The sequence below is a fragment of the Cebus imitator genome, unplaced genomic scaffold (genome assembly GCF_001604975.1).
Source record: "Cebus imitator isolate Cc_AM_T3 unplaced genomic scaffold, Cebus_imitator-1.0 Scaffold201, whole genome shotgun sequence".
Taxonomy (NCBI): domain Eukaryota; kingdom Metazoa; phylum Chordata; class Mammalia; order Primates; family Cebidae; genus Cebus; species Cebus imitator.
In genome coordinates this window covers 107,169-133,229 of record NW_016107516.1, presented here as the reverse complement: position 1 = coordinate 133,229, position 26,061 = coordinate 107,169, and the positions used below count along the sequence as shown (strand labels likewise).

General features: G+C 37.7%; 1 protein-coding gene across 2 annotated transcripts in view; it reads right to left on the bottom strand.

The window, feature by feature from the left end:
• The window catches only part of CCDC191 (coiled-coil domain containing 191), a 94,072-nt gene that overhangs the window by 42,704 nt on the left and 25,307 nt on the right, over window positions 1–26,061 (bottom strand). For both annotated transcript variants that reach the window (XM_017547727.2, XM_017547728.2), the window contains exons 8-11: window positions 15,706–15,896; window positions 7,129–7,363; window positions 2,297–2,754; window positions 1,423–1,535 (exon numbers count right to left, since the gene is read on the bottom strand). In XM_017547727.2, the coding sequence (XP_017403216.1) occupies window positions 1,423–1,535; window positions 2,297–2,754; window positions 7,129–7,363; window positions 15,706–15,896 (997 nt within the window). The remainder of the gene's footprint in view (window positions 1–1,422; window positions 1,536–2,296; window positions 2,755–7,128; window positions 7,364–15,705; window positions 15,897–26,061) is intronic.

Below are 26,061 nucleotides of genomic sequence, written 5' to 3'. Positions count from 1 at the left end.
CAAATGTGCAAGATGGTCTGATAATATGACTCTGTAATCATTTGGGGCTTTATTAGGAAGAGGGGCATGGATGGGAGGAGTATCAAGTTCTGCTCACCTAAACCAGCCAATAGTTACTTTCAGTTCCTTGTGCCATATTACAGAGAAGAGAATTGAAGTCCAAGTTTTAAGAATTAATAAACAAAAAACTCACCAGGCTATTTCTTATAGATATTAAGTGTCTGCTGTGCTGAAATGGAATGGTAGTGCCACAGATGGCGAGAGTGAAATTGTCTCTAAGAAGGTAGAAATAGGCTAGGGGATTAAAGTAAGAGACCCCTAAGAAGCAGAGTCTCTGGTAATATGCCCTTTGCCCATTTTTTCTAGATATAATCATTAAAAGACTACCTGAAAGTAGACTGGGCTTCTAAAATAGCTAACTCCTTGATCGAACAATAATTTAAAAAAAAAAAAAAATCACACTTAACTGGGCATTTCCTGACTAAGCTTAATGATAGGCAAAAACAGCAGCTGTCCTGACAGATAGTTAATGCAAAGACTGCCAATTTCTTCATTAATAGGAATTGACTGTAGGCACAGTGTCTTTCATTTGTAATTACTTCTTATTAAACCAGCAATCTTGCCACAGGTAAAAAATCAAATTTACAAACCACAATATAATTGTCAAAGTGCCAACCCCCACATGCAAATATATGTACAGTGAGGAACTAAGTATATAGAAAAAACAATGAGCAGATTCACTAGGTGGGTTCTGAACAATGCTTCTATTCATACAGTTTAAATACGGGTTTCTGGCCAGGTGCAGTGGTTCATGCCTATTATCTCAACACTTAGGTTGAGGTGGGAGGACTGCTTGAGGCTAAGAGTTTGAGACCAGACTGGGCAACATAGGAAGACCCTGCCTGTACCAAATAAATAAGTGTTTCTATGTGCATCTTATCTGGTTTGTAGGTTTCATTACTAAAATCCTATCAATAAGGCATAACATTATAAAATGATGTAATAACTTATCTTGGATTACTGTAAACTGATCAGTATTTTAACATTAACAAAGTATGATGACAGGTGAACTTTATCAGTGTTTGTCCTTGGCAGCTACTCAGAGTTTTCTCATTTGTATAATTATCCTTTTTTTTCCCCACAATCCAAATCTCAAATTACAGAAAAATGATACACCTTTCAGCTATGTTTTTTTTGTTGTTGTTGTTGGTTGGGAATACCAAAAATGTCGGCAAAAGGGGCAGGAAAAAAGGAGTGGGGCTCTCTGGCATACTCCATCCTCACATGTCTACCGTCCTGAGACTCTGAGGACAGGTTCTGCCAAGTCTTAAAACCTAAGAGTTGCTAGAATTCAGTCCCAGCGTACACATTCTGCTCTAGGAAAGCAGATAACTAGCAAGGCCACCACCAAGACAGCCCTGCCTTTCAGTATGGGATGTGGTGTCATCAATTGCTTTGGTTTCTTTTTGGGTCCAGAAAGAGAATTCCAGGAGTCACTTCTACTGCCTTCAGCCCCAGGGGAAGCAACAGGTGAACTAGGGGAAAAAGAAAAGAAAAGAATTTAGACTACTAACCAGTTTCCTTCAAAGCCCTTTGACCTGAGATGCTCAAAGCCTTTTACAGACCTTAAGGAATCCCTACCCTTTGAGATAAATACATATTGTACCCAATCCACAAATTTGTGTAATGAAGTATGGAAAGGTTGAGGGACTGAGTTGAGTCTACACGGTGAGTCAGGTACTCTGACTCCCATCCTAATGCTTCAAACCAATAGGTGTCACCACATCTTATCCTCCCATTTATCACATGCAGTGAGTATGTTTCAAGCACACTGAAACCATCTTAAATGGCTTTTCAAAAATGTGGGCTCTTATGCAAGGCTAAAAGACGTTTTGTTTTATCCCTAACAACTATAAATTTAAGCTAGGAAATAAGCCAGCCCATGGGCTGCTCCATGTGACCCTGCTGTCTGACTTGGCTTCTCAGCACTAAACATAGCTAGAAACCCAGAAATAGTAGGGCAAGGAAGCATTTTGCTCTTTAACTGGTGTAGTAACAGAGATCCTCAAAGGCAGCCATGACCCAAATGCTAACTGTATAACTGTATCCTTATAGGCATCCTTAACTATCCACGCCTGTCATGTGCTAGTCACAATACAGGCTTCTTCGCTTTGAGAGTGCAAAATCAAGGAAAAGGAAAGATCATGGAGTTTAGAAATATGACAAAGAAGTTCAGGAGCCCAAAGTGAAAAACCCCTCAAAGTGAGTCCAGAGTATTCTGATAAAACAGACATACTTCACAAGCATCTTGCAGGTTGTTGGTTCCTTTTCTCCTCTGGGCTTTGACAGCAGGTGGCTCTGTGCATCTGTGACTGCTGAGGTGTGCTCTGCTGCCCACTGAGCTTCTGCCAGCTGCTGTTTTTTCTTCAGCTCGAGAATTGTTTTCCGCTGTTCCTGAAGTTTCTTCTTTTGCTTCTCAATCAGCTGTTGCTGGTAGACATGGCAGCTGTGGACATGACCTAAGCAAACCCGTTCTGCTTTCTGGCTGGTGGTTTCAAGCTTCTCGTTGCTGTCAGGCTGTCGAGAGGGTTCAGCACCCAGGGTCTTGTGCTGCTTATTGCCAGGTGCACTCAGAGGGACATTCTGAAGGGGACCCTGCAAGTTGCCTGTTGTTGTTCTTCCTAGGGGAGGACTGATCATACAACCACTGCTTTCCAAGGAAGACTCTTCCCACAAAGGGGGCACAGCAGTCACCTGACAGAGAGGAACATGTTAAACCTCAACTAGTTAAAGGACTGTGCTGATGAAGTCCAACATTCATGTGGTCAGTATTATTTTGTTTAATGGCACAACTGGCATGTATTGCAGGTTAAAAGTGGTCTGTGCTCCTGGCCTGGCTACCTCAGAGGCCACCACTCTTAAAACATGCATTGCTGCTCACCATGAATATAATTCTACTATAAAGACACATGCACACGTATGTTTACTGCAGCACTGTTCACAATAGCAAAGACTTGGAACCAACCCAAATGCCCATCAAGGATAAGACTGGATAAAAAAAATGTGGCACATATACACCATGGAATACTATGCAGCCATAAAAAAAGGATGAGTTCATGTTCTTTGTTGGGACATGGATGAACCTGGAAACCATCATTCTCAGCAAACTAACACAGGAACAGAAAACCAAACACTGCATGATCTCACTCATAAGTGGGTATTGAACAATGAGAACACATGACACAGGGAAAGGAACATCACACGCCGGAGCCTGTAAGGGGGTGGGGGCCTAGGGGAGGGATAGCATTAGGAGAAATACCTAATGTAGATGACGGATTGATAGGTGGAGCAAACCACCACGGTACGTGTATACCTATGTTAACAAACCTGCATGTTCTGCACATGTATCCCAGAACTTAAAGTATATATATTAAAAAAAAGAACACCCCAAAGGCACAAACTATGTTTATTCAATAGCAACACTGTCAACAGAGGTTGCCTATCCTGAATAAGCACACTGAGAAAAATTTGGTTTTGTCAAGTGTCATAATGTGGAACAATAAGAAAAATAGACAGGACAAGGAGCCCCTGGTTATAACCTTAGCAGCCTTGGCAACTCTGTAACCACACTTGAATTTTCAGAGGAGAGAGAAAAGGCTGTAGGTTTTGGGAGATATAGTAAAAAAAAAAAAAAAAAAAAAAAAAAAAAAAAAAAAAAAAAAAAAGAAGAGAAATGCTTTCCATAGATTCAACCGAAATGAAAGATGTAAAAATGGAAACTCTGACATGTTAAACACTTTTAAAAGTAATCTTTTATTTCAGAAATGTCAATGAACACTTCTTCATGAGAACACCTGCTTAAGTAATTTAGCATCAAGCAGGGTATATGTTTTAGGCTCTTTTAAACTTTGTGGTAATGACACCTTATTAATCCAGCAAGACTGTGTCAAAGCCCTGAGTAAAGCGACAGGGCTTCTTTTGGATCATGGTAACATTTTAACATGGAAATAAGAACATGAAGGAAAAGCTCAGTGGTACAGATTGTACTCAAGAGAGCAGGAGTGAACGGTGTGGCTTATTTAGAAAAAATTACCTATTAGCTAAGTGATAATTTGGGAAAAATTCAAGGTATAGTTTGTGTGTTCTTGGTACATGAGTTCCTATGATTGTATAATTAATGATCATTTAACTAAAGATTTTATATTTTCATTTGTACTCTTGGTACTTAAGTTCCTGTGATTGTATAATTAATAAACATCTAACAAAAGATTTTATATTTTCATTTGTTCATGTTCTGTTCCACACTCTGGAAAAAGATTAGTTGACCTAGTCTCTACAGGGTCTATTGGAGCCCTCTATTTTGATCTGTTCCATTTTTAACAATATTTTCCTTTCTTGACAAAGGCTTTTATTCTTGATTTCAGAGATTTGGAGGCTTTTTTAATAGAGTCTAAATATATATATAGTAATTTTTCTGTTTTGCACAGATAAAAAATATTTTCCGCTGACCTTTTTTTTTTCTTTCATTTAAGAACAGTGGCATTTTGTGAGGTAAAAGGTTTCATATGCCATTTCTTAAGATAGAAGTTTCTCTTAGGTCTCAATGGAGACAAAATTATCTGACATAAAGGTAGATAAATTGCCTAGGGGAAGGGACCAAAATGTTATACATAAGTCCCAATAAGCATCCTCATGATCCCCCCTTTCGGAGAGAATAGGCTTAAATTAAAACCAACCTACTTGCTAGCAGTAATCAGGGTAAAACGCAAGGCTGGGGACCCTCCAGTGCACAATTGAAATTCACATGTCTGAGTTAAGTACTTAACAGCATTATGTGGAGGGTGGAGGTGAGGGGATAGAGGATCTTCTCCAAAAGGTTTTCTAAACATGAGAAGTGCAGTGATAAAAGAAGACAGCTGACCGGACTGACTTAATAAAAACTTAACAACTGTGTATAGTACCAAACACCATAACTAAACCAAAGAGACAAATGACAACATGGAAAAAATGTTTGCAATATGTAATAACAAAAGCATCAATAGTCTTAAAAATAAATAAGAAAAAGATATCAAAGAGAAAAATGGACAAAAGGCATGAAGAGACAAGTCACTACATATCTTCTACACACACACACACACACACACACACACGTCATGCGTTGCTGAGTAACAGGGATTTGTTCTGAGAAATACATTGTTAGGTGACTTTGTTGTGTGAACACTGTAGAGTGTACTGACACAAACCAGGATGGTATAATCTACTAAACATCTAGGCTATATGGTGTAGCCTATTGCCCCAGTCTATAAACCTGGACAGCATGTTGCTGTACTGAATACTGTAGGCAACTATAACTCATGGGAAGTAGCTGCATATCTAAATAGAAAAGGTACAGTAAAAACAGTATAAAATATAAAAAATGGTACAACTGTATGAGGGCACTTACCATGAATGGTGCTTACAGGACTGGAAGTTGCTCTGGATGAGTGAATGTCAAGGCCTAGGACATTATTATACACTAGTGCAGACCTCACAGACATTGTATACTTAGGCTACACTAAATTTGTTAAGAATTTTTTTTCTTCAGTAATGAATTAACCCTAGATCACTGTAACTTTCTATTTTATAAACGTTTAAATTATTTAACTCTGACTCTTTTATAATGTAATAGCTTACAACACAAACACTGCCCAGTTATACAAAAATATTTTCTTTTTTTATATACTTATTCCATAAGCTTTTTCCTGTTTTTAAAGTGGTTGTTTTCTAAAAATTTTTAAAACATTTTTGTTAAAAACTAAGATACAAACACACATATTAGCTTAGGACTACACGGTCAAAAGCATCACGAAGTCACTAGGCAAGAGGAACTTTTCAGCTCTATTATAATCTTACGGGACCACCACTGTGTATGTAGTCAGTCATTAGTTAAAACATTGCTATATTGTGCACAAGTATATATTCAGTATAAAAATATTTAACTTCATTAGGAATCAAAGAAATACAAATGTTGATGCAATAATAAGATGAAAATAGAACATGCATTCCATTTTTAGGTATTATTCTAAGCAAAGCATTATGGATATGTGCAGATTTAGCTACTAGGATGTTCACTGAAGCATTGTTCACAATGGTAGCAAACTGGAAACAAATTCCAGTAATAGAGGAGCTAAACAGATCCAGCTTACAGTTCATTACAGAATCATGTAATGTAGCCATTACAAAATGGTGGAACAGAAAACTAGTCCTTAGGGGATATGTATTAGTTCCATTTGTGGAAGTTGAAAAAAAAAAAAACAGGTGCCCCACACCCAGAAATTCTGTTTTAGTAGATATGATTCTGAGGTATACTCTAAGTTGAGAACAACTACTGCAGAAGTGGATGTAATGACAGAAAACACTCATGTTATATTGTGAAAATGCAGTTTTTTGGTTTTTTTTAAGAAAAACAGTAATTACATTAGTATTAAGAAGAAAAAAAAAACCATGGCTTTCCTTTTCCTGAATTTTGGCAGACTAGAGTTCCTCAATGGCCTGCAAAAGAAAATTTAAAAGCTAAATAAAATATGAAAAGATGTTTGCATATGCTTAATGACTAGATGGCTATATTTTAACATGTTATTACAGATTATCTACAGATGATAGAATTATAGGATATTTTTTCTCTGTAATTTTCTACCAAATTTCTACAATTAGTATATATGATTTTTCTTATTAGAAAAAGAAAAATTTTTAATTTCCCCTCTTATAAGTCACAAACTCAGTTAGAAAGGAAATGTCTGATGATCAAAAAGAGGAATTCCAGAGTTATAACAGTGCTTTACCCGTCTGTTCCTAAAGGAATATTTCACTTAGTTGTTTTAAATGCCCTCTCAATATTACATCCCTACTAATTTCCAATGATGCCAAAGTTTATATATGATTATAAAAAGAAGATTCAGTTCAAGACAACAAACATGGCCTGAAAGGTAACCTTTGTGTACTGAGGCAGCTGTCATCTTTTGACAGCCTCGACAAGGCAACCTGACGGTGACTGACATACCAGCTATAAAAGTGCAAACCTCGAATGCAAGTGTTTACTAATCAGGAAGACCAAACAAAGGAAAAACCATGTACCTGTCCATTTCTTACTGGCAGACCCACCGTGGCTGTTGCCTCCTTGGGTAAACTGATGCCTGATGACCCACTGGCACTGAGTTTCCCCAGCGATGCTGCCTTCAACAGTGCATCCATCTTCTTCCTAGTTTCCTCTTTTGTGAGAGCCAGCTCTCTCTTCAGGAGCTCGGCACCATGCCAATGCTGCCATTCTGTAAAGCAGTGTCGGAGAACTCGTTTCCGGTTATACTCAGTGGCCAGTTGTTGTTTTCTAAGCAACAAAGCACTTCCATTAAAATAAAGAAGCCATTTACAGTTTGTTAATTGATAATATAAATGAAACACAAGTCCAAAGGAGTTCCAGAAATGCTCCATCTTAGATCTCACTTAACATTTTATATTAAGCTAAATGAAATTGCTTTATAAATTCCCCAGTGCAAAGGATCTCCTCATAGAAGGTGTCAGCACCTCAACAGATTACCTTCAAGAAGAGAGGAACTGTTCTGTTCTCTCATGTCACAAAGGCATATGAAGTTTTTTTGATTACCATAGTTTCTGAAAGCTTTTGGAAGGGAAAGAGCAAAAAGGAGAGGTACATAAGTAATGACTCTAAAAAGATGAATGCATGAGGGAGAGAGAAGTTCAGCTATGCATGAAAATTTTAAAAAGACAGGTTTGGGAGAAAGAGAAAGGAACAAAATTATAATACTTAACAAGTTAAATTGTCAATAATTTAAGTATAAGACTTAACAAAGATCAAAGTAAAACTCTGAGGGTTGATCTTGTGAAAAAAGAACTGGTCAGAGAAAGGACTGCTGAAGAGAAGACCTCATTGATCAAACCCTTGAACTGAATGCATGCCTGCCCCAACAAGATACCTGCTAAGCACTAGATACGTGAAGGTCAAAGGGCAAGGCACTTGGTCTCATGGGACTCATTTATTTTCTAGACCTTCCTAAAGAAGAGCTCCCTTTGATTTGCGGAAGCTTTATAAGTGTTAGGGGACATGACTGAGGGGAGCTGGTATGTGGTGTTACTGCCAGCCACATTTCTTCCCAGTAGGAATCTCCATTAGGAGACACTTTGGTGGCAGTCAGTTGAGAATTCAAGCATAGGGGTCTCTGAAATCTCTCTCTAAATGAATGGGTATTATCCTGAAGAACTGAGCTGTGACCTTGGAACTTACTATGTAGTATCAGGGATCAGCTTTGAGGTTCAAAATCTAATACTGTTTAGACAGACACTGGATTTTATCTTGGAAAGGTGACTCATGTAAGTTCTCCATCATACTGTTTATATATCCATTTCTGTTAAACACATAATGCTTAACTCTCCTCATGGACTCTTAGGGGTCATATCAAGCAAATCATAAAGTTCTTAACTCAGTGAGTCAGGAGACCATTTCTACAGTTTTTAAGTGTTTATACAACTTTTAAACCTTTTTTGAATGCAACCTACAGTAAGAAAAAAAGTCATATTGTTACTCAATATACAAGTTTATGTTTGCGTGTAAAAGTTTCACCAAGTAATATTTACCCTTACCACAAAGACATACTGATATTTCTATTCTAATCTATTCTATATTTCTTTTAAAATAAGAAACTCTGCTAACAGCATATTTCATTATACTTGTTTCCTTCTAATGCACTGATAGGTACTCAATAAATACTTGGAGATTCACTTACTGATGGTTACTGATGGTTTTTGTAATAAAAGTATAATTTGGTGGTAATAAACATATATGTTTTACTTTTATGAATATAGACGTCTGAGACTGAATAATCTTGAAATAACAATTTTAGAAGAAATAACAATAATAAATCAGATAGCAACACAGGTAAGAACAAAGCTCCAAAAATTAGTGTATAGTGAACAAAAAAAAACCCTGCTGGCCGGGCGCGGTGGCTCAAGCCTGTAATCCCAGCACTTTGGGAGGCCGAGGAGGGTGGATCACGAGGTCAAGAGATCGAGACCATCCTGGTCAACATGGTGAAACCCCATCTCTACTAAAAATACAAAACATTAGCTGGGCATGGTGGTGCGTGCCTGTAATCTCAGCTACTCAGGAGGTTGAGGCAGGAGAATTGCCTGAACCCAGGAGGCGGAGGTTGCGGTGAGCCGAGATTGCGCCATTGCACTCCAGCCTGGGTAACAAGAGTGAAACTCTGTCTCAAAAAAAAAAAAAAAAAAAAAACCCTGTTAATACTTTATTCAAGTGAGTAAAAATCATAAATTTCTACAGGATAGAAGATGTATGTTGCTATGTCTGATTAATGTGAAATTCAATTTCCATCAATCTGCTCAGGAAGGCGGAGTGTGAAATTTACCTGATGTATTAATTTCCTGTTTTTACAGTATAAACAGCCAAAAGCAGTACTAGGGTTTTGACTGTCAAGGAGATTATTTGGACACTATGAAAAGGCAAAGAGAAAAATACTTCTGTAAATATAACAAGACTACAAAATGAAGAAAATGAGTAAAAAATGCATTCAATATAGGGCTTAACACCCATTCTATAATGGTTGTGTGGGGGACATGAAAATGTAGTTGGCTAGGCCATGGCTGATACCTGTAACTGCAGGACTTTGGGAGGCCGAGGTAAGCGGATCACTTGAGCCCAGGAGTTTGAGACCGGCTTGGGCAATATAGTGAAACCTCATCTCTAAAAAAATACAAAAATTAGCTGGCAAGTGCCTGTAGTTCCAGCTACTTGGGAGGCTCCAAGTGGTAGGATCACCTGGGCCTGGGAGGTGGAGGTTGCAGTGAGCCAAGACAGTGCCACTGCACTCTAGCCTGGGCGACAGAGTGAGACCCTGCCTCAAAAAAAAAAAAAAAAAAAAAGGAAAAAGGAAAATGTAGTTATGATATCTGTATTTGTGGTTTCAGGCAGAAGGGCAGAAGCTAGAGAGACAAGGCTAGTTCCACTCCTGTTCTCCTGCAGCTCACTTGGGCAGAGTGACAATGTTGCATATAAGCCAATTTCTATACTTTTATTTAAAAGATGACACTAAAAACATAAATATTTCTAAAAGTGAACAATCACTTAAATTTCTTAAACCTTAGTCAGATGCAACTTACTTTGGTATGCTCACCTAAAGAAATGGTTTCAGACATAGGTGCCAGATAATCACAAACGGAAGGGCAGAGTTCCCTTATGAAAAATAGCCTGTTCCAATTTCCTTGCAATCTGAAATCAGGGAATTTCTAGCAAAAGTATATAAACTGATCATCACTGTTACATATAACTGCCTGCAGAGAAAGGTAGTCTCTGCTCATCTAAGAATATAAAATACAAAAGGTTTGAATAGGAATTTAAGTATGAATCTTGCTGCCCAGAATGAACACTCAAGTGATACTGAGTGGCGCATGCTGTAGAACTTACAAGTCAGAAGAACGCTAACTAGATATGGGACAATGGGCCGGCGACTGAGTTTCTAAGCCGCAGATTCATCCTCTAAAACAGTGTCAGTAAATCCTATTATGCTGTCTATCCTAAAAGAGTTTTTTACTGAGAACCTAATTCAATTAAAAAAAAACCCCTGAAAATATAGAACAAAATTTACATGTAAGGTAATACCCACCATCTTAGGACAAGACTATTAGATATCTAAAAAGTGTCTCAAATGTTTTAAAGGCAAATGAGAAATGATACATAACCACAAGCTGGTGATCTGATTGAGTGCTATAATCTGATGCAGAACATAAAAAAGCAGTGACATGAACAGTTACATTTGGGATGAGAAGGTTCAGCAGGAATAAGAATGAATAAGCTCATGCATTCAATAATGCACAAGGTACCCCAGGGACAAAATGAAAGATAAAAACTCTGTTTTAAAAAGTTTTAAAGTGAGCCAGGCCATGAAAACCTTGTCCTCTGCCTGTGTGATAGAGATATCAGGAGCTTTGCCAGGTGCAGATACCATGCGGCTTCTGGCTGCTCACCTGTGTACCCACATGAACAGAGGAAGAACAACTGAACACAATAAACAGGTGCACTCCATAAATGATTGTCCAAAAGAACACTGAAATCAGGAGTACTGGAAATGAGACTATCTGACAGCCTGTTTTCAATTCAGCCTCACTTCTCCCCACCTCGAGGTCAGCCTGGTGGATTTACCCTGACCTATTCCTACACAAGCCTGCCTATGTACTAATTTACTACTACTTCTACAAACTAAAAATGCCCTTTACTACTTAGCCACATTCTGCCTCTCTCAGAAGGTGGTGGGGCCCATGAATTTCTATTTTTAGAAAACTCCTCAGGGGATTATAATGAAGGATGTCAAGCCTATGTCACTACTAAGTATTTATCTTATGGCGTCTTCTGTTGCAATTGTTATAAATATTTGGGTACAATTTTTAACTTCCCTGTTTAGATACAAAACTCCTAGAAGGCAACAGTGTTTAATACTTTTGCTTGCCCGTCCTATCTCCAGGACTTAGAAGAGGATCTAGTATCCATTAAGCATCAGCAAAGCTGATTGACTGAATGAATTTATTTTAATCAAACAATGAATGAATGAACAAATGAATGAGATGGTCTGAAGAATGCCAAAGGGTCAGTTATTTTCACTGGCCTGTCACAATACCCTCAAATCGCTATCACTCCCATTTTGGGCACTTTTTCCAGACAGTGCCTGTTAAAATAAAATTAAAAAAAAAATTCCCAGGAGGGATAACATCAAGTGAGAATTACAGTAACAAAGAAAGAATGGGCTTGAGGGACAAAGGGAAGATATAAAAGCATGTTCCAGGAAAGGCCCAGGGCACTGGTGCAAGAGAAGGCAGGATTAAAGACTGTAGAGGTTAATACAGAGAGGGGCAGAGATGTGTCCCAGGAAAGAATTGAGAAATCTGGGAAGCAGGGCTCAGGAAGAGCTGGCAGAAGATTTTTTTAATTGTTATGTTAACTTTTCCATAAGTCACTGGGGCATAGGTGGTATTTGCTTACATGAGTAAATTCTTTAGTAGTAATTTGTGAGATTTTGGTGCAGATGTTGAAAACAAACCCTGTTTTTTCCCAATTTTGTCTGGGGCTAGCTGTAAATGCAGAGAGAAAGGGGGACAGGAGGAATGGAAGATCTGGAACTAACTTTCCAAAGCGAACATGCTAAGGAAATTGAATACACAGTTCAAAGTTCAATACCATCATGTCAAAGGGTTTAATTTAGTGTGTGTACTAGAATTTTGTTGTATTACTAAGTGAATTCTCCGAGTTTGGAAATAATTTGTTAATGTTGAAGCTGTATCACAATATTGTAAGGAAATTTTATAATATCATTACCATAACTTCATGACTTCTTTCTTTTTTTTAATTTTTTATTTTTAGTTGAGACAGGGTTTCACTATGTTGGCCATCTTGAACTCCTTACCTAGTGATCTGCCTGCCTTGGCCTCCCAAAGTGCTGGGATTACAGGCGTGAGCCACCTCGCCCAGCCACCATGATTTCTTTCAAAATAATAAATATGAACAAAAATACAGTGACCACAACTCCTATTAGGAAAAGCAAGACACATTTTTAGAAGAAATAAGTCGATCAATCCTTGGATTGCTACTGAGACCAGGCACAGGTTCAATAAGGAAAGATGGTTGGTAAATTGTGAATACTAAGAACAGAGTGATTTGTGGTTGCTTCAGAGAGAAAGTGGGAAGAACAGAAAGAAAAGAGAGGGAAAGTAAAAAGCCCACAAGTCAGGGCCCTGCATGGTGGACAGGCCAGTGAGCAGAAATCCAGGTGGCAAACACAAATGTCGGTGTGGGGAACTAGAGGATGAGGACACCGCTGACATTTAAATAATGAACACCACGAGTAATTCTAACGTCCAGGTGAGTGAACCATACAATCACCTGTGTTTTGTCAAGCTGGTTGGAGCTAAGTTTCTACAGTGAGTAACCATGATAATAAATGCTCTCTCCTATCCCTGAGCTCTCTATTTAGAAAGAATGCTTAAAAACTCTATCAGGTTGGCCGGGCGCGGTGGCTCAAGCCTGTAATCCCAGCACTTTGGGAGGCCGAGGCGGGTGGATCACGAGGTCAAGAGATCGAGACCATCCTGGTCAACATGGTGAAACCCCGTCTCTACTAAAAATACAAAAAATTAGCTGGGCATGGTGGTGCGTGCCTGTAATCCCAGCTCCTCAGGAGGCTGAGGCAGGAGAATTGCCTGAACCCAGGAGGCGGAGGTTGCGTGAGCCGAGGTCGCGCCATTGCACTCCAGTCTGGGTAACGTGAGTGAAAACTCCGTCTCAAAAAAAAAAAAAAAAAAACTCTATCAAGTTAAATTGCAGGAGTGGAAGCAACTGAGTTCTTCATTTGTTCCCTGGCTTGCTTATTATTCAACAAGTATGGATTTGGTGTCCACTGAGGCTGCTCTTTGCTTTGTTATATTCAGTCACTTACTGTCTCTGAGCCCTACTTTTAACATCTGTAAAATGTGGGGCTGGATCAGATGATCCTTGAGATGCCTTCCTGCTCCAGGATTTTTTTTGCTCTAAAGCTTTATAGTAAAAAATTATTATAAGTTAAATATTTTCTAACTGTGGCAGTTAAAAAATGTTTAGTATCCATTCTAAACATTTAAAAATAGTCACCTGAAAATAATTCACAGATACAAGACAAAAAGTTCTGAGAAGATCTTTTTTAAAAAAAATTGGCACATTATGCTATTATAAAATCCTTATTTAGTGATTTTATATTTAAACAGTTTAATTGGAATGGAATCTTAAATTTTCCAGATTTTCTTATACAAGTTTCTTCTAGCATATAAATCACATAGGCCACTTTTAACTTCAACATCTAAGTTTCCACTCATTTTATGCCTCACATTGCATCCACTTTACAACCCAAGTTTTCCTTCTTTATCCAGTAAATTCTGCCAGCCATTCCTTTCTGAGTAAGCTATCATCCTAATTCCTTGTATCAATCGCTATGTCCTGAGATTTTGGAAACAAACTAAGGGAGAGTTTTCTGTGTTGGCCTCTTTTTTTTTTTTACCAAAGATTTCTCCCAGCGTATCATAGGAAAAGGAAATTGACTAGGTCACCCCCTTGCTTAAAAAACCTTCAAGGATTCACCTTCATTTACCAAAGACTACCTTAGCTCCATGTCCTGGCATTCAAGGCTGTTCAGAAGTTGATGAACCTGACAACCACGTGTCTGATAATCTCCAGCCAATCCAGATGGCTATACTTCATGCCATCATCCCAGTCTCCCCGTCTCTACCTAGGAACATCCTATTTACCGTGAAGAGCTCAGATCAAGACCCATCTTCTTGATAAAGCCTTTCCTGGCACCCTTCAGGAACCTCCTTAGCCACAGCTACACAGTCTTGCCACATTCTCTGCAGCAGATGGAGATGTATTATTCAGTTTACAATACTCCTCAATACCTGTACAGTCTCTAGATCTTGTTTTGCCCATACAACTGTGAGTTCTTTGAGGACAATGGGCCATGCACCAGTCTCCAGGACCTGATGCTGTCATAGGATTGCACCACTTTAAGGAGAACAATGCCCTTCTACATAACAATACTTCCATTTATCATTCATGTAATTTTTCATACTGAATGAATGACAGAATTGCCAGTAGAGAAGTGATTACACATAAAAACATGAATTTCTCCCAAACACCCAAGTAAATAAATGGTTCCTTCACATGGACACGGAGAGGGGGGCAATACCCACCAGGGCCTGTTGGGAGGTGGAGGGTGAGGGGGGGAACTTAGGGGATAGGTCAATAGGTGCAGCAAACCACCATGGCACACGAATACCTATGTAACAACCTGCACATTCTGCACATATGTCACTTTTTTTTTTAGAAGAAATAAAAACAAAAACAAATGGTTCTACATCTGAGATTTTGATTCAAGAATGCAAACTTGAACTTGTAAATAATAAGAAAATTATTTGATTTTAAGATGATGGAATAAAGAAAGCCTCACTTGAAGACAGAATTTTGTATCATTCACAGTATAAGAAGGAGCTGATATAAAGGTGTCAAAAAACCTCTAAATAAGGTGTGGAACAAAAGATGGCAGAGTGGGAGGAATCACTCTTGGCAGGTTGGCCCTCCCAGATGGATGTTCTCTGTGTCCTTAATTAACATTTTATGTACAGACAGTGATTTCTATGAATGAGAATTATTGGCATATAAGCCAAACACCCTCTTTTGAATTGTAATATGGTCCAGGGTGCAATGCTACTACACCAAAAAGCAAGGGAAAATCCTAATATTTGCTTCCCTTAGAGAAAGAAAATCATGTACAATGTATATTTTATTTTATATTTTTGGAGACAGGGTCTCACTACATTCCCCATGCTGGTCTCAAACTCCTAGGCTCAAGTAATCCTCCTGCCTTAGCCTTCTGAGTAGCTGGGATTACAGGCACACGCCACTGCTCCCTGCTAGTATATTTAAATCATTTTATTTACTTATAATTTTCAGTTAAAATTTTCTAGTTTGAGATGTAACACAGAAAAACTATGATTATCATATTTTATAAGTGGATAAGATTATTCTAGTCAGCATCTGTAAAGTTTATTTGTGGATTCTTCAGGAGGAAAAGATTCTAGATAAACATGGTAGAGGGATTTTTACCATACAAATAATGATACCTGTTTTCTTCCCTAAGATCATTTTCCAAGGCTTGAGTCTCCCGCTCCAACTTCTGGGATCTTGTGTAGTCTCTCCAGGCCCGCAGGACCTTCAGATTAATCTTCCAGTCAGACAGGGTCCCAGCTTTCCCCAGCTTAATCCTATCATCAAGAATCAGCTTGTGCCAAGCAGAGAAATACCGTTTTTGACACTGCAGTGGAAACATTAGGAAAATCACCACCCATCAGCACTGTGTCACTGACAGCCCTCTCTTCAGATTTTCCCCTCACACTTATTTAAAACAAATCTAGGAACTGTGGTCTTAATGGAAGGGAAGAGACAAAGCACAATTCCTTTATGCTAATAGAGACAAAGAATATTCAAGTCATGCAATTGAGGCATTCTCAGCCTCACAACTTAAACTAAAATACTTTATTCTCATTGTAAGGCACCAGTCCCATGGGGATATCTGGAATAAGTCACATCTAAGAATGAACCAAGGGGCCTGAGAAGCTTGAAAACCTGCTTCCAACAGGACCCTCCCTGCCAGGCTGTCTCGGAGCTCAAAATACCAACCATTTAATTCTTTACCGTTTCAGATACCACTAGTGTCCTACACAAGTGAACTGGGAGATTCCAGGAAGATGGGATGGAGCCTCTGGTCCCTGAGAATTAGACAGCTAAAAACAACAAAACCAGCTGGGCTATCATGGACCACTTTAGGGCTTTGGCGAGTCTGGATACACTAGCGGTTCAGGCTGCCTATAATCTTCTACTATATGCATTTGACAGCAAATTAGACAAGGTCTACTGACGCCAAGGATGTCCCCAGAGTAGTACTTTACGCACGAACCTAGTCTAAGAAAATCACTGAGACCTAGTCCTTGCCTATACCTTCTTTCCTTTCAGCAAACATTACATTCCTTGTAGGTCAAATTACTTTCTACTTTTGGCCTTAACACCAACCTTGCCAATTCATACTTTCCTAATTTATATTAGGTCGGTGCAAAAATAATTGTGGTTTTTGCCATTGCTTTTCATAGCCAAAACCTGCAATTACTTTTGCACCAACCTGATACTAATTTCTCTGTTCCTGTTTTCTTCCCTCTCTCTGCCTGACTACTTCAGGAGTCACCTCTCTCAGGAAGCCAAGCCATTACCAATCCGTCTACCCAAATGTAACTGCCCATCCACTGTGTTCCTACAGCAATCTATGCTTTCTTCAGTCAAAACACCCATCACGCTACATCATCATCACCAATTTACCATTTTCCCCTAGACTGTGAGTCTCCTGAGAGGGGGGAATAAGACCCATAAATGGGAATGGTAAATCTGACCGTGGCACTGAGTGTGGGGAGCATTAAAACAAAAACTAACCTCATAGAAAGTGATTTTGTGGGAAGTATGGGGGATGCCTGATGACAGGTTCCAAGGACTTGCCAGATTTATCAGGCAAATATTAACTGCTATTTATTGCTTCATTCCTATAAAAATACTTGACTTTCATCATTTCAGCATTTACTAAGCAACCATCACTGTGTTTCACTTTGGGGACTGTGCACAAAATTGTTTAAGATACGACCTCTATTTTTGAGAGGTTATAGGGAGGGAGGATATATCAATAAAAAGACCAACAACATAGGAAAGCATCTACTAGAATTCTTAGAAATAGCCCATTGGGCCAGAAATGTTTTCTAAACAGGGTATTAGTTTATATTTCTGTTTAGACAAACTAAACAATATTCTTCATTATAATTTCTCATTAGGAGAAACCATGGCAAGCTTTAAAAAGCCCTTTCCATATGTTAAATGAGGACATATTTTCTAGACCTTCACCTTAGAGCTCTTGGAAAGAAGGATGAAAGGGAGGAAGGGAGAGAGGAAGGAAAGGAGACTTGCTGAATACTGGATACTCTTTCAGTTATAACAGGGAGAAGAGATACAGCTGCCAGGTTGAAGAATATGTCTTTTACATCATTTGTTTACCTGTTCCATAAAACACAGCATGAAAAAAAAAATGATGTTAACTTGTGTGCCATGGTCGAAAGAAAATGTTTTGTGTCTGTTTACCAGATCTCTTTAAGAGATTCCTCTTAAATGACTTGGTAAAATATTCTATGTGTAGCTATCTCTAATTTTAACTCCAGGATTATTTCAAATGATGAAATAGTACAAACATCCATCTTGATAATAACAACACTGTTAATAGTATCTTTTGATTTTGACATTTCTTTTCTTTGTAAAGTTCAAAGCATCTTACATGTGCTATTATTATTAATTTGTAAACTATCATTATAAAGTAAGGATTGTAGATATTATTATGATTTACTTCACCAAGCTAAAACTTCAAGTAGAGAAAGGTTTAATGCTAAAAGCACAAGTAAAAAAGTTAGTGGTACACCAAAGGCTGAAATGGAAACATTCCAGCATCCTGATGATTCTAATCTATTAGGCAAAAAAAATCTCTCCTAAAAAAGAAGGGCACATTTTTTGCTGCTTTTATAGTGAAAGAAAATGACATACATAACTTACCGTGGTAAAAACAAACAAACAAACAAAAAACAAAACAAAACAAAAAAAAACATTGGTTAGGAACATATCTGAATGTAGGAGGGGAAATTCTGAGTTTATAAATTCTTGTGTTTTTTTTTTTTTTTTTTTTTTTTTTTTTAAGACACAGTCTTGCTCTGTCACCAGGCTGGAGTTCAGTGGCGTGATCTTGGCTCACGGCAACCTCTGACTCCCTGGTTCAAGCTATTCTCCTACCTCTGTCTCCCAAGTAGCTGGAAATGCAGATGCCCGCCACTGCACCCAGCTAGTTTTTTGTATTTTTAATAGAGATGGCGTTTCTCCATGTTGGCCAGGATGGTCTTGATCTCCTGACCTGGTGATCCGCCCTAAGTGCTGGGATTACAGGAGTGAGCCACCATGCCCTGCTCTGAGTTTATAAATTCTATAGTCAGTATGCTTCTTTAAAAATGCTTACGTTGAGACTTTGAGAGCAAAATGATCAGTTTTAAAGGCCTATAATTCAGTTTCACCACACAGAAGCTAACAAGAGCAAAGTGACAGACCCTTATAGCAACTACTTTCTTGAAATTGACTTGCTTTGTTTTCCCTGCCTGCTCAACAAAAGCAATCCCATTAAAATTTTAATTAAAAAAAAGTATGAATCAAGAATAGCTGCGTCATTATTCTTGATTCATAGCAAACATTATCCAGGTAAATAGGAGTCCCATAAATGTGCTTGGAAAAAAATATATGGGAAAGGAATATACTCTCAGTTCCATCTTCTCTGGAAGAAGATGCTAGCTCTGTTTTTATTTAGAAGGGTGGCACACTTCCACAGACCTGAACTATTTATTCTTTCTATTCCTCCCCCCGCCCCCAGCTTACTTCCTGCTGCTTCCCAGGCCTGCTTCTCCTTGTTAGTTTTCTATACTTTGGAACTACCATAGCGCTCTATCCCTTTGCTTTTTAAAACCACAACTGGTTGGAAGAGGAATACATACGTTCTATTTAAGCCAGGAGAACTTAGGTTTTAATTAGCCAGGTAACTAGTCTGATTTCCCTCCATTTATTTCCTAGTTCATTTATTTTTGTACCATGTTTTTATTTCTGATTTTCAAACACAGGCTAATTTCCATCATTTCTTTATCACAGTTGTGGTAATAATTAAGCTTGGTATAGGTAAATAAAATACAGAAAGTCACTGTAGGAAGAACCATTCCTAAGTACCTATCTATAATAATATCTAAAATAAAATACCTGGTGAAATTTAGAAAGTTTTAAAATGAATTGTGTCCCCTTCCCACAAAATATCCACAGTACATCATTTGGTTGTTAAGGATTCCACTGAAGAGAAGAAATGACAGCTCGCTCTGCTAAATTTATTACCTGCACTAGAGTTGCCCTCATTCTTCTGGCAAGAAAAGCTCTTCCCTGAAGTGTAATCACACTACTGTCACCAGGAATGATTGACGTTAGGTGGAACAGCAATTTGCTATCTAATCTTCATTGTAATTCTAACCCTGTCACTAGAGATGCTTGTTCTGATTAATGAAGTGGGTAACTCATCAAAATTCCTCAGCTATTTCTCTTTTGTCAGAAAGCTCAGTGATAATTGCATCAAAATTCTCCATCATAGAAAAATAAACAATGAATTGTTAAGAGGACAAAAATGTCAACAAGTTTACAATTTATTTTTGCGGAATGGAACTAACTTTGGTGCAACTAATAGTCCAGGGGAGTTGACAAAGTCTCAAATGTCAGGAAGAAAGCTACATTCCCACCCAGGCCTCTAAGTGACTCCTTGCTGCTCTCAGGCCAAAAGAACAGAAACTCTATTGCTACAAAAGGGAGCAATCTCCAACTTCTCTTTTCATTTGGGGGTTACTGTGGCTAGGCAAAAGACCCCACAGATGCTATGAAGAACCTGGGGATTAGAGAGAGAAGGATCTTTGTCATGGCAAAATAAATCTCCAGTGGGAAGTGCAGTGCTGAATTTTACAATGGAAAAGCAATACCCCGTGACCCATCCTGTTCTGATGTTCATAATTTTACCCCAAAGAAATGAGAGGAAATCACAGAAAAGCAATACCCTGTGACCCATCCTATTCCTGATTTTTGTAATTTTACTTCAAAGAAAAGAGGAAATCATGGTAACCACATGCCCAACTATATATACTCTTACAACTAATTGCATTAGAGAAAATACATTGAATTCCCAGAACACAGTGCTAAGATCTGAACTCACTGCTGGGTTCCATGGAAAAGCCTAGAGGCCTAAATTTTACAACCACTGCCATGTGAAATGCTACCCCTGGCTACAGACAAAAAAACTACTTCTGTTATACCCTGGAAGATGCGATGCTCATTTTACATCTATATTAAAATTTTTTCTCCTTCCTCATTTCAACTTAAAAAAAAAAAAAACCCAAACCCTATCACCATTCTAAAAGTAGAACCAAAGAATAAACCTTTCCCCAACTTCAAAAATTAACAACATTCTGCCAATCTTGTTTCATCTCTCCCTCACCAATTTTTTCTGAAGAATTTAAAAATAAATCACATATTGTATCATGTTACCCATAAATGTGTCAATATGTACCACTTACATAAGGTCATATTATAAGTTCTTAATTCTGCTAAAAAGTTTCCATTGATAATACTGCTGTAATTATCTGTTATGCTGTTTCACTCTAGAAACAGAATTTCAAGAAGCAATTCCTTAGTCTCACCAAATAGTAAATACTTAATCAATAAAATTCTCTGGGTTCTTTATAGAAGAATGACCACAATGTAGCCTATCACCTGACCACTCATTATAATAGGGCTCCTTTCCCAACACCCTAAACATCCATTCTTATGACCTCAGGTCTGTAGAAAAGGCAGACCTATATGGCTTCCCATCACCTTCTCTTTTCCTTCTTTCTTGATGTCCCTTAAGACCTTCTTTCCCATCTCTACCAAAATCCCTGTTACCTGCCCACCCTTCATCCTTGGACACACACACACACACACACACACACACACACACACACACACAATATGCCAAGAACACAGCTTACTTCAGAATGTATCAGACAAATCTTTGATTCACCTCTAAGATAGTGTGACAGTAAGACAATGACATGTCTTTCATTCCTCACCCACATGGCTCTCAAGATCGTTATAATATTCACGTGAAATGTCTAGTGTTTAGGGGGAAAATATTCTACCATATGCAATTTTAGGCAATGGGCTTCATTTATGCCAAAGTCCTCAATTTTCAAAAAATCAAAATGTAATCAGTACTTTCTTTTTGAAAGACAAAAAATATATATTTAATAATAGGAACCTCTGTAATAAAAAAGACTTCATGGAACTTTGAAATGCAAAACACCAGCACACTATTTAGGCAAACTGGCCCTCACTGTCCCCTCTGTGAGAATGGGACATCTGGGTTACTTATGGGGTGAGGAAAGAAAGAACAAAACAAAATCAACAATTTCTTTACCAAAACTGATAACATTTTAGATGGAAAATTTCTACAGAGTTGGCTACATAAAGTAAAATATAATAATGCTTTAAACCCCTCCTAAAATGTATACCACACATTGCCCTTGGCAATAAACCTAGAAGGGAGAGTTAAATGAATCCCAGTAACCTTCGTGCGTGTGCTGGCATTTCTCTTTTTCTGCTGCTTTATTTCTAAAGAGGCTTTTCCTTTATTTCCCTCCCCAAACATAAGACAACATTGCTGAGAGGATGGTTGCTATATGTCAGCCCAGAAATGGTTTTGCCTCAGTGGTGTGTAGGCAGTCCTGATAAAACTAAGATCTTTGGAAAGGAATCATGGTATATAAATGAGATATTTAACTACAGTTTTCGTCATTCTGTCAGAGAAAAAAAATCCAGACTTCTTTTCCATACATAGTATCTCTACATTTCCTTGGGTTAGTTTGAGGTGGACTTTTGGAAGGTGCTGTGTCACAAGCATCACTTTAATGATAATTTCTCTGAATTATTATTTTATTATTTAACAGAAAAATCCAACTAGGCAAACCAAAACCTTCCCCCAGAGAATTAAGATGTAGGTTAGTGCCACCCATATTTTATTTTTTTCTTCAATTTTCCTAAGCAAGAAAGATCATAGAGTTTCTAATCTTATTAAGAAAACCAAAATGTATTTCAGAATAGGATGAGAATTAAGAAGGCCATTTTCCAAATAATGTAAGAATTTCACAGTAAATCCCTTGTTGTTTCTGTTAATTAGCTGTGACACATGGATTGCTGAATCTCCCCCAAGAGATTTCACTGTAAGATCAAAGAGAAAATAGGATAGGCTGGAAATAGAAAGCTTCTATACAGCAAAACAGATGTTTTTGACAAGACAAAGAGACCTTGCAATGAAATGTGTAGAAAAGATGCATCAGTAGTGCTGCATCTGAACTTGTGTTTTGATAAGAGAGCCTGCACTGTTTCTCTCTGAAAGCCTCATATTAAATAATGTGGCCCAAGTAAGACGTTAAGAGATACTTCGGGTGGAACAAATGAAATCCAGAATTAAAGCACAAACAATTACAGGAATTAAAGGAACCTAAACTATAGCAACTCCTAAAAACAGATTTTTTAAAGCCTTCCTGCAAATACTCCACACAGCTGTTTCTATAGGGTTTGTACCAGGGAAACATTCTGAGGGTGCTGACAAGAGCTTCCAGTTATCTAGCCACTCCCTGCAAGGCAGCTAGGCATTTTCCTGTTTTCATCCTGTGGTCACACCTGGCTGCTGAGTGTCCAAGTTTCATTACTCAAGGCAGCTTCAGGCTCCTTTAGAGTTCAGTGTGAGCTGGGACGAAGATAATGAGTCCAGAAGGCCTGCCTATGCCTGTGGCCTTCATTGGAGGACAGTCCTATCTACAGCCAGTTCTACGTAAGAGCCTGAGGAGGCTGGTAGATGTATTTTTACCATGTTATACCCATATATGCTGGGGAAAATCTAGAGATCAACTAACCATATTACAAATGAATAACATAACTACACTTAAGAAGGGAAGAAAAGAACTCACCTAAGTAACTTTGGAAAACAATATTTTGACTGAATACTGTAAAGCTAAAACCAAAAATAATTGTACAATATTTTGCTTTAGTGACTTTATTTCCACTGTGGTATGGGTTAGCAATTCTAAAACTATTTTTATAGTGTAGTAGGATTACCCTAATAAGTAAATATAATAGAGTAATAAGAGCCATGTTTCTCAGTGTCAGAGAAAGAAGTGACAAGTGAACAAGATGGAAAGACTACACTGAAACCTGTGGTGCTGGATTATCCTTGACAATATTATTATAAATTCACAGTTATTATATATATATTTATATATACATATGTAGATTGATAGATACAGAAGTAAGTTACAAATAAGGAAAGGGAGAAGAATAACATGACCCTTGTATTGCTGAACTCATGGATTTTAATATGTACACGGATAGGCACAGAAATAAATGTAATGTGTATGTATGTTACTGTACATACATACATACATATATCTATGTATATATCTATACATATTCTAGCTCTGTCTGCTGAGAAGGCCTAGAAAAAAATAACACTCCAGTAGCAGTGAACACACTTAGTGCCTAGATCTTGGCTTCCAAAGACCATTTTTCCAGTAAAAGGAAGCAAAGTTCCATGTAGAAGTGGTTGATTCCAGGGTGAGGACAGGGAAAACACAAGATAAGCCTAAAGTATCTTGTGGTGCCAACAAAAAAGGAAGGGTCCAAAATAGGACAGAAGCATGTTGAAAAAACAAAGGAGCCAACGTGATAGGTTTCCCAATAGACAAAGTTGAAACAATCTGAATAACCAAGTAAACAACAATATTAGATTATAACTCATAAAATAAATATCAATGAGCTCATACTAAATAAAACAATTGTATAAGTGAATGAATGGATGAATATATACACACATACACACATAGATGAAGTAGAAAGGACTGTCTTCCTTCTAGAAGAATTTCAATTAATAAATTTAAACAAATGAAGGAAACACAAAACCACCATTAGACAAATACATTGATAACCGTTGCAGGCAAGAGCCACCAATGGATGTTAACCTTAATCGGTGACAGTTTAAAGAGAAACAAAATACTTTCTTAGCTTCACGGTATCTCCTGAAAGACAAGGAGAAGGAAAAATGGCAACTTTACAATGGAGAAACCCAGCACACACCCTTAACCAAGTGATCGAAGTTAACAGCAGTAATTACGTCCTCCTTGTTAGGATATACTGAGAAGGGCACAGTATCGTGTCTAATAGCACTCTTACCAAAAATGCATAACCTTAAGCAAGGGGGAGAAATCATCGGAAAACCCAAAACGAGAGACAATTCTACAAAATACCTGACCAGTTCTCTTCAAAAATGGCAAGATCATAAAAGACAAGGAAAGACTAAAGGAATGTCACAGCCTGGAGGAGACTAAAGAGATGTAATAAATAAATGCAGTGTGAAATGATGGACTGAGTCCTGGAACAGAGAAAGAACATTAGTGGAAAAACTGGTGATATTCTCATTGGGTCTATGGTTTAGTTCATGGTATTTAATGGCACGGACCAATGCTAATTTCCTAGTTTTGATAACTATACTATGCTTCTGTAAAATATTAACACTGGGAAAAGTTGGGTGAAGGGTATTCAGAAAACTCCGCACTATTTTTGCAACTTTTCCACGTCAAATATTTTAAAACTAAGTAATCTGTTTTAGATGGGCCACTAATTTTGTAAAACTCTGCATATGTGTCTAACATTCATATTTGGCAGTTCTATCTAAAATGTATATGATTGTACAGTGGACTGCAATACAATTTAAACATTTTTTAGGAAACACAGCTTATTTGTCTCTAATTTGTCGGGAAATATACCATGGCACTTTTTCCTTATGCCTTCTCAAGATGACACCCTGAATATTTGTTTCTCTTTGAAATCTGAACTATTATTATAGGAGGAATACTAATTCCATCTGTCTCATGCAGAATCTATGTCTTTGCTAATCTTTCTCAAAATGTTAATTCCAACTCTTACATTTCTTCCTGCTACATTTCCCTCTGTTTTCTTGAAGCCAAAACTCTCACCAAATTTTTGTTGGTTAATAACTGAATAATTACAATCTCTTATCAGTTCAAAATGCCACCATCAAACGTGGCTATCGCTTTTAAGAACTCACTTTGACTACTTTACTTTTTCCCACACATCTTTGTCATCCGTATCATATTCAAACTCCTGTTATTGATTTCCAGGACCTTTATAAGTCTATTCCTACATTTATCAAGCTCCCTCAGTATCTTCCTAACATTCTCTTTCCTCTTGCTAAATCCACTCGTTCAGATATTTATTTCATTAACTTTCATAATTTTAGCAATGCCTAAGGCATTGCTTGGGGTGGGTGTTGTAGGATAAAATATACATATTTATCTTTTCTTATCTAACCCTTTCATTTACAAATCTGCCCAGTAAATCCTTTTACTTGAAATGTTATAATCCCCAAATTCATACTTTTATCAACCCCATTATATTGAAAAAACTGCTTCAGTCGCCTGAAGAGGATATTCACTTTTATATTAAAAATCAGCAAATTATTTTTACAAAAAGACAAAGTAAAAGAAAGGGAGAAAAAGCAAAATAAAATGTAGACCATTAAAAAGAAAAGCACAGGTGTAAGTGTATCATTGCTTTAGGATCAGAGCTACTAAAAGGCAAGTAACCAGTTCTTGTATCTTCCGAACAATCCAGAATACAATGGTCCTTACAACTGTCAAAGTGGAAGTCAAGCTTTTAAAAATTGCTAGAGAGCTGCCTTAGTTAAGGTTAATAATAGTTAAATGCTATTCTTAAGAGGT